The sequence below is a fragment of the Psilocybe cubensis genome, chromosome 7 (assembly GCF_017499595.1).
Source record: "Psilocybe cubensis strain MGC-MH-2018 chromosome 7, whole genome shotgun sequence".
Taxonomy (NCBI): Eukaryota; Fungi; Basidiomycota; class Agaricomycetes; order Agaricales; family Agrocybaceae; genus Psilocybe; species Psilocybe cubensis.
Genome location: NC_063005.1, coordinates 3037278 through 3050933, shown reverse-complemented (window position 1 = coordinate 3050933; position 13656 = coordinate 3037278). Strand labels below are relative to the sequence as shown.

The window sequence follows — 13656 nt, the reverse complement described above, 5'->3', positions numbered from 1 at the left end:
GGTAACAGCAGGCCTTTTGCCAATTAAATATTTAAATCTCCGACGGGAATCCGGCTCGCCTTTGTTCACTCAAATCTCAACCGTCCCCGTCACGGTTGAAATTCTACCGTACTGGACTTTGCCTCCCGTGTCCTTGCATGCCAACTCCAAATTTGCTGCAAAGCTACTATGGCTACTCTTCTCGCAACAGAATATCAATTGGATGACAGGAAGATAGCCAACTGGACACAAAACCAAGAGAAATCCATATCAACCGAGTATCCTTTTTTGCCCCAGAATGAAAACTTGGACGATTTCGTAGCACGAACATATCTACAATTTCTATGGCTTCCAGAGGTAATTTCAGCAAGTTTTGCATCCATGTATTATACTGATATTCACAGTGACAGTCTATCATGCCTCTGAATCTTCTCATCCCATCATTACGACGAGTAAATGTGCCTTCGTCATCGTCAGACACGTCTGTGCATCCAATGCACGCGTTGTTAGAGCCAATTATGCTCACAACACCCGACGTGGACAATAAGTATAACGTTGAGTTGCCGTTGATACTCTCAGAAGGGGGCGGCGCGGGAGAGATGGAGGAGACGATGATGTGGTACTCCCTTACACACGAGAAGGGAGACCACTCCGAGCATAGCGAAGGACCATGGACAGACGATGTATGGCGTCAGGGATATATGGAGCGTATGGAAAGAAGAGAGTGAGACTTATGTTCATCCGTCGTTAGTCTCTCTTTGGTTACAGCTTTGTCCAGAGTTCAGATCCAAATCCTTCTCTTCTTCTACAAATTATCCCTTCCTGGGCCAGCCCCACCCGAGAAGAAAACGAAGAAGAGAAAACGCAACGAACAACAGCCGATGATGACGCGTGACCACCTGGAGGCTTTCATGGACAGGCTTTCAATGTGGCAGTTGCTCAGCACAATCGAGCAGACAAGGAGCCCAGCTGAGGAGCGTGACTGGATCCAAACCTTTTTCGAAAATATAGTGGAGCCAGCGTACGCTACAACATATCTACATCATCGTAATCTAATCCATTTCACAGATTCAAAGTCCAGCTGCCCGACCTATGCACCCTGCTCCGCTCCAAAGTATTCCCTAGCTCTCCATTTTCCGACGACGAAGACGAAAGCGAGCCTCAGAAGCGTAAGAGCTCATCCCCCGCACCTCGATCTCTATCTCGCGCTCCATCCACATCCCAAACTTCATCCCCCTCGACCTCAAAATCCATACTTGCCCGCTCGCGCTCGCGTTCACTCTCCGTCTCCCTTGCACAAGAACAAAAAGAGCGCGAGCGGGCAAGCAGCATACCTGCAAAGAAACCCGCATTCACGCGCGAAATCAGCATGTCGCGCGTGTTCAAGCCCAAGCCCAAGCCGCAGCCTGCACACGCGGAAGTGAAGACAGTCAAGACGGAGGCACCAAAGGCCAAGATCAAGCCCGTTAATAGCAGCGCAAATCTCGGGGTCATTCTCGTCGAAGAAACGCCTGCTAAACCGGCAAAGGCGAACTCTAAAGCGGCGATTACGCTGGTTGAAGATTCGCCCGTGAAGCCGCGGGTAGCACCGTCCACTGCTGGCCAGCGACAGTCAACATTAAATTTCAAAAGATCGAAGGACCTCCCTATTGTGATACCTGAGTCTCCTATAAAAGGCACGGAGGAAGATGACGGTGAAGAGGAATGGATGATGGCTAGCTCACCCCCGGATATCGTGTTCCTCAATCCAACGAGGGACCCAGATGGCGTTGCGGAGATGAATGGGTCGGATGACGATGAGAGAGTGCTGGCCACTCCGAGCAAGCCATCACGATCGAGGTCAAGGCTGAGTTTGAGAAAGATGTGATAGATGATGATTGCGTGCGGAAATGTTTATCGTATACCACTTTTTTATGCTTTAACTTTACAATTGATGATGTTGTTTTCAAAGATGTATGTAATATGCTTTGATGTATATATTGCCATTCAATCCAGATTTTCTGTCGCTTTAAACTTCAAAAACCAATACCTACTCAGAAACACGCAAGGCTTCCGTGGGGATCATCCAAAATATTCAAATACATTGTCACACTAGGTGACTAACGTGACTGGACGCGACAGTACATATTGTTTGTTACCCTGTTTGCCAAACATTGTTTTTGACGTTAGCGAGCGAGCTGCAAGGTTCACTTGTACACCAAGACTGACATGGCCGCAAAGGCGAAAGCCAGGTAAGCACGTTCATGGGCTGTCCTTGAACGCTTTGAAGTTATCTTATTTCTCAGAACATTGATTGTTCGCCTTATTTCGACGGCCCAAACCGGCTTCTTCTACACCACTCAGAGGCTTCGTACCGGACCTAGGCTCTCTGCTATCAAGTACGATCCCAAAGGTGCGTTTTGGCTTTAAGATGATAGGAAACATTTGAGACTGACTACCACAAAGTTAAACAGAGGGTCCTTTTTGTGGAAAGTAAAAAGACTAAGAAGTAGTTGCCTAGAGGTATACAGTTGTCGTTGGTTGGCTTGTACAGACATGAAGTGCGTAATTTGTCTATTCTTCCTATGTCTGTATTAATGAACTTGCTAGTAAATAATTTATACAAACATTCCTGTTGCATTTCCCTGCCTGTGCGCCCATTCACATACTATGAATCGGCCATGACCGACTTGAATAGCAAGATACTCTTGAATGCATATTTTTACAACCTACGAAGATTGAAGTGGTCGGCATGCGTGTTGATGCAATGTCTAACCAATTTTTTGCATTCAGGCTCGCACCACGAACACATATTCCAAACTCGATCGATTCAATTCGCCCACGACTAGAAGCACTTGCCGGCAAAATGTAGTCTGTTACAACTCTAGGCCCCCTGTCGATTATGCAAAAGGATCTGGTTGAGTAGGGTTGGGCTTTTTATTCCGAAAATTTACATCGCAGCTCGAACAATCTCTGGGTTAAAATGCTGCCTGGCATACTCAGCAGCCAGGTCTATTCCGCATGTCACACCTCCCACGCTCCACAGTTCTATAACCCATCGCCTATCTCCAATCCACTTGATTTTGTTGTAGAGCGTCTTTCCATTGGCCGCCATGCGCAAGACGAACTTGTTGCTACAGACCTGGTGACCGTCAAGGATGCGAGTACGTGCGAGGCACATCGAGCCGGTGCAGATCATGAGGATAGCTTTGAGCCTCGGGTCTGCGTAACGAGTCTGTATGAACTTGACGAACTTTTGGCTTCTCTGCAGGGTTTGCGCCAGGGACGATAATGATGTCGACAAACGGGCAGCTTCCATATGCGTAGGTGGGTATTTGAGGTGGGCCCGAAGAGGCATATACAGGAGAATAATCAGAGGAGATGTAATGGAACGTCATAGAGGCCGCTTTGCAAGTAACCCAGGGCTGTCCGTGAATATTTTCGAGATTCGACTACTTCTTTTGCATCTTGACTCACTACTCTGGTCACAGGGAACGTTCGAAGCCATTCCCAATCAACGCGAATACGCTGACGAAAATCCGACGGTTATCGGTTACACAAATTCAATTAGGCGGCCTCGAGACAGTTCACTTGGGTCTGTCCTGTGAAGTTCAAGTTTCTTTAGGTTCTTTCACAGCGACGGAAATGCTGATCATTCTGTGCGACGAATGGCAGGTTATACGCATATCTATGTGTGGACTCAAGAAACTCCTTCATAGATTTCTTGCCCGAGTTCTATGCATTTTCGACATCCGAAATATAACGAACACCTCCTGACTCGGGCCGAATGGGACGTTCTCCCTGATCACAATTACTACGAAAGAGGTTGGCAGATAACAGTGCAGATCAGATACGATTGTCTCGATGATTGTCATTTATGTTGTCCCCAAAATACATCTTTACCGCAAGGCGCACGCGAAAACATGGCAGTGTTTGGCAAAGTGTATTAATATAGCACGTCCCATTGACCAAGTGGAGATTCAGGGAGTCACAGTGTTGCATTGGCCAGAAACTAACTCAGGCGCTTGAATCTACGGGGTACAGGTACAGACATTGATGAATCATATCTGATAACGTCATTACGCCTGTGGATTTCGTTTGTACGCTGAGCCAGCGTCACTGCACACATTGGTTAGTCATTCTACCACTGTAATTGCGCCTGTGGACCTAAATTACACTTCTCGATGATTGGTTTCAGGACTACAAGCTCATTAAATCATACTAAACCATACGTTCGATTGTTTCGTACACGTTATAACAAAAGGTAACCAGTACCCCTGCCCGTCGCCGACCCATACATTTCTACAACACTCACCCATTCAGGATTACGGAGAACAATACCCGTATGTATACTATCATTTCCTTCCTGTCGCCTGTCTTCGTAGCTAGGACAATGCTGGCCAATGCTATGGGTCCGATCCGATGGACAAGGTAAGAATATGGATTGTTCATTTGATATCCATGTGCATTGCCTAGTTAACTACCCTCTTTCACAGTACCAGTCTCCAGAAGTTCTCTGCTATCATAAACGACATGAAAGTTGCAGTATTGACCTCCAAATCTAATGCTGCACAGTTTAAGACTAACTGAACATTTACCCAAACAGTAACCTGAAGGCTAAGAATATTTCTGTGGATCTATCGCGTTTGTTTGCTATCAACGTGAACTGGTAATGTATTTACAACATTTACATCACGTCCTATTGCAATCGTAATCTCATCATCAAACCTCACAATGTCCCAAACTACGCCCCCGATCAAAAGACTACAAGAATGGATTCTAAAACCACTGGTAACAAATCGGACAGGTGAACTTTCGTACATTTTGATTTGATATAGGATCGTTGACGTGAGTAATCTAGTCTCGAACCATAAACTTGTTTATCATTTTTGTCGATAACTATGGAGAATACACCAGATCCAGATGTTCCTTGTCCACAGGTTGCCCGAATTTCTCAAGGCTTTGTCAGGCTGTACTACAATCCCAACCCCTCTGTCAAATACGCAAATGGGTCGGGCTGGGCAGGATTTGGCTTGTATTCTGAAATGTCCATCGCTGCCTGGACAATCTCAGGCGCAAAATGTTGTCTCGCGTACTCTGCAGCCAGGTCTATTCCGCATGTCACCCCGCCCGCGCTCCAAAGCTTTCCATCAATAATCCATCGCCTATCTCCAATCCACTTGACTTTGTCGTAGAGCATCTTGTTGTTGGCCGCCATGCGCAAGACAAATTTGTTGCTGCAGACCTGGTGTCCGTCGAGGATGCCGGTGCGGGCGATGCACATTGAGCCGGTGCAGACCATGAGGATGGCCTTGAACTTTGGGTCTGCGTAGCGCGTCTGTATAAATTCGACAAAGCCCTTTGGCGCCTCAGCTGCGGGATCGGCTCCGGGGACTATGATGATATCCACAAAGGGACAATTCTCGTATGTGCAAGTGGGTGTTTGAGGCGGGCCCGACGAAGCATGTACAGGAGAATAGTCGGAGGAAATGTAATGGAACGTCATACGGGGCGCCTTTGAGACCAGTTCTGGATTGTCTGTGTAGAGCTTGGAAAGTATGTCGTAGGAGTGGTTATAGAGATAGTCGGTAGTCCCAGCGGCGTCGAGCCACTGGTGTTCTGGTAGAAGGACGAGGCCTACGCTGAGCTCTGGCGCTGACATGAACAAGTGTGGAAGTTGAAGCAACTAGATGGTAAATGGGTGCGCGTTTTTTATTCTGATATTCACCGTTTTTATCTGATCTTATATAGAGTAGATAAATCTGTTTTCGGCTCTGCCCGTTTCAAATCAGAACGGCACAAGAATCATTGATCTCAACAACCCAGCATCGAAGGTACTTGAATATTGAACCCATCTTTGGTTGCTAACCGAGCTCCTAGATTGGACAAAAAATCTCATATCGTCCCTGAACGTTGCTAAATTACTAATTTTTGTCCGAAAGTTCTCATCTACGTCCATTCACACCGCGTCGCAACGCCCCATTGTACCGGTCATGAGAGCTTGGAGCCTTGGATGGTTTAGAAGGACCAAAACGAACAATCGAGCGGGTGCGGCGGTGGCCAGGCATTAACTCATTTTCAAAGGTGCTGTCGACCCTTTCATTTATTAATATCCAGTCAATGATTGTAAATTACAAGCCCGCCTTCTAGATTTTATCTCCGAAAATGCCTGCAAATCAAACCTAGCCAATCTTTCGAGTATACGAGAATCCTCAGTAAACTGCCCATTTTTGCACTTGGAAAAGACATTCCCCAATAGGGATAATGTGTCGAGATCCGGGGAGATACTATCGTTTTGCGACATTTGCTTGCTGCTAAAGAATTTGCGAAGACTTATGTATGTATGTTCACACTACCGCGAGTCATGGCCGAGATTACATACGGTTACTGATACGCGCGTACCTCCGCAGTGTCTAATGTATCCAATCATGTCGAGAATCACAATGTTCTATTGACCAGAAGCCGCGGCGCTTACAGCTCTCAATCAAACATAGCCTAGATGCGTTATACTTATTGTTGTTGTTGTTGTTGTTGAATGAGTTGGTATTGATCAATAGTGGCTCTTACATGACGGTAGTATTACCTCCTATCGGTACGAGTGGGTGTGACCTAAGTACTATATTAAGTGTCCCAGACTCCATCCTCTTTTAACGTTACATCCCGTGCATCTTTTTACTAGACATAGTGCAGCCTTGTGACAGGCGGAGTTCCAATGATCCCCGTACTCCCTCTACTCCCAGTCCTTTCCCACACGTGCAGTCAGTCCGGCACACCCTCGTGGAGCTGTCGCCGGCGGCAGTGATCAGTGTGCATCCCCTTTATTCGGCAGTTGACCGAAGAGAGCCCATAGCAACCTGACTGACTTGTCCAAAGTCTCCTTCGGGTCGGCTTTAGCCGTCTCCGCCCGTGGGTTCCGTCCTACCCTTTGGTACTGAATGGTCTTGCAGTCGGGGGCCGGCTTTAGCCGTCTCGGCCATCAGGCCATCACTTTCGTGCTTGTCCCAAACCTCCCAGTCCTCCCTCTTCGGCATTGCTCCCTTTTTAGAAACAAAGGAGAATAGAGCTACCATGTCGTCATCGCACTGGGGGGCGTAGGTACGTCCTGTTCGGCCGCTTTGCCGCAAAAGCATTCTTAAAGCCTTCCTAGCGGATCCCCAAATCAGTGCCCGGTGTCACCCGAGTGGCGTTGAAAAGTCACATGGTGTCTAAATTGTTTTATCCATGCAACCGGCGAGGTTCGAACTTGCGTCCTTACCATCAGCCTAGGGTTAAGTACGCGATGGTGCCTCCTGAGCCACCGCGCCCCCTGCGTTATACTTATTATGAAGAGAGGACTTTTTCACTGATGAGAGGACTTTTTTTACTTGAAATTCGTCTCCGCATTGAACGACATACTGTATTCAGCCTAGTTTACGATGAAAACGAGGCGACGAAACAACTTCTATTCAATGACATCAAATTGTTCCACAATTTTTCAGTCATCCATCTTCTCATCTCTTTGTCCTGTACCTGTACGCCTTACAAGTCTACGCCAACTGTGATGTAGGCGAAAAAATCTGGCTTGTCGGGATTCGGCTTGTATTCAGAAATATGCATGGCAGTCTGCCCAACTTCCTTGTCGAAATGAACCCTGCCGTACTCCGCAGCGAGGTCGACACCGCATGTTACCCCTCCCGCGCTCCACAATTTTCCGTCTACAATCCACCTTCTATCCCCAATCCACTTGACCTTTCTGTTCAAGGTGCCCGCTGTGGCCATCTCCTTCAAAATGAACTTGTTGCTACAGACTTGGCGCCCATCCAGAATCCCACTGTGTGCGACCATGATGGATCCAGTGCACACCATCAGGAGTGCTTTGAGCTCTGGGTCTGCGTAGCGCTTCTGCATAAATTCGACAAAGCCCGGTGGAGGGGGAAACGTGGGGTCTGGACCTGGTACGACAAGTAAATCGAGGCCAGGGCAGTCGTCATATGTTGCAGTGGGAAGCTGTGGTGGGCCTGACGTTGCGTGCACAAGGGATCTGTCGGAAGATATGTAATGCCATTTCATGCTGGGTGCTTTAGCGACTACTCCAGGGTTGCTGTGAGAAAAATACGGGGCCAAAGCTTCGCGAGAGTGATTGAAAAGGTAGTCAATGCAGCCTGCCGCGTCAAGCCATTGATAACCTGGAAAAAGAATAAGGCCGATATTGAGGACTTGATGCGATGACATTGGCTATGTGTGGTAGGTTCTGTGAAGTTCAAGGGCTTATTGTCTTCGTCTCTGGAGCGAATTTAATGTTTTTTCTTTCATTCTTTGCAACATTTATATGAGTTCATGTCAACCGGAGTCCCCGAGGTAGTATAGCTGGCGCTATACCCAGCTACCACTAAGTCATGCGCTATTTCGGTTGCAAAAGCATACGCTTTCCTGCTACCAACTTGCTACTACTGCGCGAACTTGAACGGGGGGATGTTTCGAATTACTAATCTTTTTTTCTCATGAAAGCTTCTGCTTAATGATACTTTCGCTGTTCGGAGCTCTTATGTCCGGGAAATCTTCTCGTTATGTGTAGTCATCAAAATCAAATGACAGGTTTACATACACACTATCGAGCGTGAGAAGCTGGCAAAGAGCATGGACTCGCTTCTGTTCATTGGCCAGGTAATTCCACTAAGTACAATGTGAGAATTATGGATATTCAAAAGAGAATTATGTTTTCTTCACCGTGATGGATGCAGCCAAAGAAGCAATAGGCAAAAAAATATCAGATTATTTTTTGTCATTCTACGCTGTATCCCTAAATTAGGAAATAATTCCCTAATGCGGATAATTTCATTTAGGCAAAGTCGCTTGGAAATTTGTGTCTTCCCACTCTTAACTGCCTGTTTCCGAGTACATAGATGGTATGTTGATGTGCCAGCGGCGTCCTAGGTGCGTCGAGCAAACAAAAAAAGAGTAAACAAGTAAAAGCAACTGGAGAACCGCTATGAGAGGCGTCTGAGGGTGCGAGAGGGTTTCCCTGGTCTTCTTAACCAGCTGAAAACGATGAGAGCACGATGGAAACGAGAGGTGAACGATCTGTTGTTTTGTAGATAGTTTTCTAGCTAGCTTTTATACTACTGAGCTGGGGTGTGTGTGTAAAACAAAGTTTGTAAAGAAATAAGCGAAGCGAACACGAAATAAGAAAGCCAAGACAGTATGAGTAAGTCTACAGAAGAAGGAGATTAATTAAAATGTAAAATTTTCTCGGATGGGGAGGAAACGGCGAGGGTGCGAAGCCGGGCGCCTATTGTGTCTACTCGGAAAGTGTGGGTAAAATGAAAGCTGTGCTGTATATGAAATTCAGGTTTTAAAATGAAGAAAATTTGTTAAAATATTACGAAGACGCATACAAAATGGAATGGTGATGAGAAATAAATGAGTAATTGAATCGGGAGCGAGGAATATCGGTGTCGGTGGGCGATGTCGGTGGTGTATTGATGTTCCGCGATCATGTGAAGCGTGGGAAAGTGGACTTGGTGCGCGCGATTTCCGTGGTTAGCAAGCTGCACTGCGTATCATCTCCTCCCAACTGAAAATCTGACTGTCCCCAGTCAGTTGTGCGAATAGGAAAGATGTATAAAAGTTTGAAAATCAATATATGGAGAGTGGTGGATGAAAAATCAAGAATGAAATGGAATTGAAATGGAAGTGAATAAACTGGATTAAGAAGGTGGCTGTCGTGTATGTGGGATAAAAGTTTGAAGTAGGCTGTTGAATGTCGAAGACTCCTCCCAACTGTAATGTAAACTAGAGGGGGTCGTCGTCCTGTGGTATTGCGTTGTAATCTTCAGAATCAAGGTCTTCATCCGGGTCAGGTGAAACTGAGTCTTTAAGTTGTTGTAGTTGCTTTTGGGACACATCTAGGAGTTCATCGAGGGGTGGTAAGTCGAGTTTCTGTCTGGGAAAGTAGGGAATGACTCGAAAGGCGGCGACAGGGCGATCGAAGAGGGAGCCATCGAGTTCAGCAAGTATGTAGGCACCTCCTTTGTTTCTGGAAATGACAATGAGTGGTCCGAGGTAACGAGCTCGCATTTTTCTGTTGAGAGACTTCTCGATAGCCGTATTTCGAATGAGAACTAAGTCTCCGAGCTTGAAATCGTAGTCACGAATTGTGTTGGCATGTTCTCGTTCGAATCGGGTAGCTGCTTTGAGGCGTTCTTCATACACTTTTGAGTGTAACTTTGCAAGATCGGATCGACGTTTTGAGAGAGCGACTGCGCGGCGAGAAATAAGGTCTGTGGTTGATAGAATGGAATCTGGGGGCGGTAGAAGGTAATTGGCTTCGACAATATCAAAGGGGAGCAAGGGGTGCGTTCCTGTAAGTGCAAAATAAGGTGAACATCCCATCCGACGTCGTACTGTAACTCTTTCGGCCCAGAAAACGTAGTGAACGTATAGAGACCACTTGGATTGATCCCCATCGCATGCTTTGAAGAGGGCTTGACGAACATCAAAATGGCTGCGTTCAACGAGACCATTTGCTTGTGAATTGTAGCTCGAGATGCGAATGTAATTGATATGATACCGTTTGGAAAGGTATTCACAAGCTTTGACGATTGGGGGTCCATTATCCGTGACAATTTCGATGAGGATTCCATATCTGTAGATTAAGTTTCGTAGAATCCATTCTCCTACTGTTTTTGCGGTTTCTTGACGAAGCGGATCGAATTCTGGGAAGTGGCAAAGCGAACATCGAGCTTGGATGATGTATTTGTAGCCTCCAGATGGGGGAAGGTGCATTGTGTCTAGAAAGACTTTGGCGAAGAGTGGAGCTGGAATTGCAACGGTTGGTGGGATTAGAACGTTCTGGGTACGACGAAGTTGACAGAGGTGGCAGGTACGAATGAACCAAGCGATATCAAAGCCCATGTAAGGCCACCAGTATCGTTCTGTTATTAGTGAGTTTGTAGCAAAGAATCCATGGTGTCCAACGTCGTTGTGAGCTGAAGAAATAATGAATAAACGTCGCTCTATGGGTACGACGAGCTTATGATGTCCATGGTGATCCTTTCTCCATAGTCTATCCGATGCCACGAAGAATTCTGTGCAGTAACGAAGGAATGTCGAATATTCCGAGTCCGTCATGCCGTCTGGGCGCTTAAGCGTTTCGTGCCATGTTTTGACCTTTAATGTGCGTTCATCAGCCTTGTGTGCAACGTCGGATCGAGGAATAATGGAATAGGAAGTCTGGGAGTCGTCGGATGATGTATTTGGTGTAGAATGGTCGTTATTTTCTGAGGGAGACGGTTCTGGCGCGAGGGAGGTGGAGTATACGAGTGTTGGAACTTGCACAGTGAGTGCTGTGGTAATGGGATTCAGAATATGCATAAAACCTTGCATTTCATCGATCCAGTCTTCGAAGTCGTCTTCAGGCTCGGGCTCGTCTCCTGGCTGTGGTTTTCGGCGTGATAATCCGTCTGGTCCGTGGTGAGTACCTGGTACATGAACTAGATCGAAATGAAACATTAAAATCGCTGTAATCCATCGGTTAATACTTGCAGAAGGGGCAAGGTCTGGGTTGGAAAGCATTCCCTTAATGTATTTCGCATCTACCTCAACGACTAGATTTCGTACACCGATGAGGTAAAGCTTGAGGGCTCGAAACGCGCGAAAGAGGCCGTATAACTCGAGTTTGGGTTGAGAGAATCGCGCTTCACGTTCGTTTAAGGTAATGGATCCAAATCTTGAATAGTATCGAATGCGGGGGTTCTGTAAATCGCATTGACAAAGTAAGTGTCCAACAGCATCTTTAGATGTGTCAACTGCGAGGATTACTGGTGCTGGGGACGAGTGGTCGATGGGACGAAGGGCTGGTGATTTCAGGAGTGCTTCTTTAAGGTCTTGCTGCGCTTTTTCTTGTTCTTGAGTCCATTCAAACGGTTGGTTCTTGCGGGTGAGTTTAATGAGAGGATTAGCACGATGGGAAAAGTTCCGAATGAATATTCTACAAACACCCATGGTACCAAGAAAGGATCGAACATCGGATAAGTCTGAGCATGGTCCCCAGTTCACAATGGCTGAAACTCTGCTCAGATCTGGGAGACGGCCTTCATAAGTGCAACGATGGCCTAGCACTGTTATTTCTGGACCACAGAGTAGTGATTTGAATCCAGAGAATGTTCCACCGGAATATTTCATGCGTTGGACAACGCGACTGAGTCCCTGGAAGTGCTCCCAAATAAACCGCCTAATTCCTGGGTTTTCGGGAATTGTTTCAAAGTCTCCAGAAGGCAATATGTATCGAGTAGCTGGGCCTCTAACTGGGACGTCGTCGATGTAAGGAATGGTTGTGTGCGGAATTTCTGGCTGTAAAATGTATGTAACGTCGTCGTGGAAGATGGGGACTGAGTTGGTCCATCCCATTGGAAGTGTGGTAAGTCGGAGGGCGCCAAAAGGCGTCTGGAAAGTGGTATAATCGCGGGAGGATTCAGCAAGCGCCCGTTCATCGTATCCAACAAATAAATCCAGCATTCCACCGCATGCTCTTGCAGCAAACTGTTCTACGAGCTGTTCTGTGAAGGGAGGCACTCCAGAGTGTGCTATTGTGACGGCGTTTAATGGTTCTAGGGATTGTACAATTCGTAGAGACTTGCCATCCTTTTTAGTGACTGTAAACCATGCTCCTCGGTACGGAGAATTGGATCGCTCAAGGACACCAGCGTCAATTTTCTTCTGTAATAACTTGCAGAGTTCGTCATAGATACCAGGAGGAATGGGTCGATTGCGCTGTACCCAAGGTTTGTGAGGAATAACTGGGATGTTCACTGGGGGAAAGAAGTCTTCCCTGAAGTGACCTCTTTCTGTATCGTTCCATGCGAAAGCTTCTTGATGTTGCATCATGAAATGGTGTAATAATTTTCGTTCTTCGGTCCAGAGGAATCCTGGGGTGTGTACTTCATCGAACTGCTTCATTCTCTCTTCAGTATAGCGGCCGGTTGGTACAAAATCGGGTGGGTTTGGGTTGAGAATGGGAAGGTTAGCGAGTGGGTTGCCTGAAATATTGCGAACTATGCGATATTTTTCGGGTAATTCTGCGTAAACAGGGCGAGTCTTCTTGGCTACGGGCTTGTACTTCTTCTTAGACGCTGCAAACGTTGAAACTGGGTCGAAATTTTGAGTGGAAACGTTAGAAACTGGGTGGAATAAACTGTTAGACGAGGGAGACAACGAAATAAGAGTGTTGGAATTGATAGCTTTGGGTGTGGAATCAGAATTTATGGTACAGGCGGTAAAATACGAGGCTTGAGGATGTTCCGAGGAGTCTAGTTCTTGAGTAGCTTGAATATAAATATGGCCTTCTTCAGTGCAAATATTGAGAGCAAGAATGTCGCTATCAGAACCTAGACCCTCGGCTATTAAAAATCCTGGTGTTCGTGACAATGGTGGTGAGTTTTCTTGAGGAATCTAGGTGGTCCACGAGGCGAGGTGGGTATAGTTGCAGTTTGACCAGTGTTGGGATCGTTAATGGTGATTGTTTGGTCTTCATTAGCAAAGTTTCGGACTACACTCTGGGTTAGGATGTCGAAGGGTCGTCCAAAGAGTATGTCGTATGCGGGCTCTCGGATAATATGAACCTGCATATAGAATGTGAGATTTCCTATCAAGAAGGGGACGTTTCGAGCAAGGCCTAGAGACTGGTCCACTGTGCCATTTGCAGACTGCATATTGAGTTTG

The 13656-nt window shown here is 46.6% G+C and overlaps 4 protein-coding genes across 4 annotated transcripts; 1 reads left to right on the top strand and 3 right to left on the bottom strand.

Moving 5' to 3' along the window:
* Window positions 1-168: 168 nt before the first annotated feature.
* Window positions 169-1846, top strand: JR316_0008467 (uncharacterized protein; the record flags this gene model as incomplete). Its single annotated transcript, XM_047894181.1, has 4 exons — window positions 169-336; window positions 390-687; window positions 748-1000; window positions 1048-1846. 4 exons carry the CDS (start codon window positions 169-171, stop codon window positions 1844-1846), a joined length of 1518 nt encoding a protein of 505 aa, XP_047747496.1.
* An 834-nt stretch (window positions 1847-2680) lies between these two features.
* Window positions 2681-3316, bottom strand: JR316_0008466 (uncharacterized protein; the record flags this gene model as incomplete). The annotated part of the gene is made up of 2 exons (XM_047894180.1): window positions 2681-2729; window positions 2913-3316. The coding sequence occupies 2 exons, from the start codon at window positions 3314-3316 to the stop codon at window positions 2681-2683; spliced, it is 453 nt and encodes a 150-aa protein (XP_047747495.1).
* A 1617-nt stretch (window positions 3317-4933) lies between these two features.
* JR316_0008465 (Isonitrile hydratase) lies at window positions 4934-5620 on the bottom strand (the record flags this gene model as incomplete). Its single annotated transcript, XM_047894179.1, has 1 exon — window positions 4934-5620. One exon carries the CDS (start codon window positions 5618-5620, stop codon window positions 4934-4936), a length of 687 nt encoding a protein of 228 aa, XP_047747494.1.
* A 1856-nt stretch (window positions 5621-7476) lies between these two features.
* Window positions 7477-8169, bottom strand: JR316_0008464 (Isonitrile hydratase; the record flags this gene model as incomplete). The annotated part of the gene is made up of 1 exon (XM_047894178.1): window positions 7477-8169. One exon carries the CDS (start codon window positions 8167-8169, stop codon window positions 7477-7479), a length of 693 nt encoding a protein of 230 aa, XP_047747493.1.
* Window positions 8170-13656: the final 5487 nt, after the last annotated feature.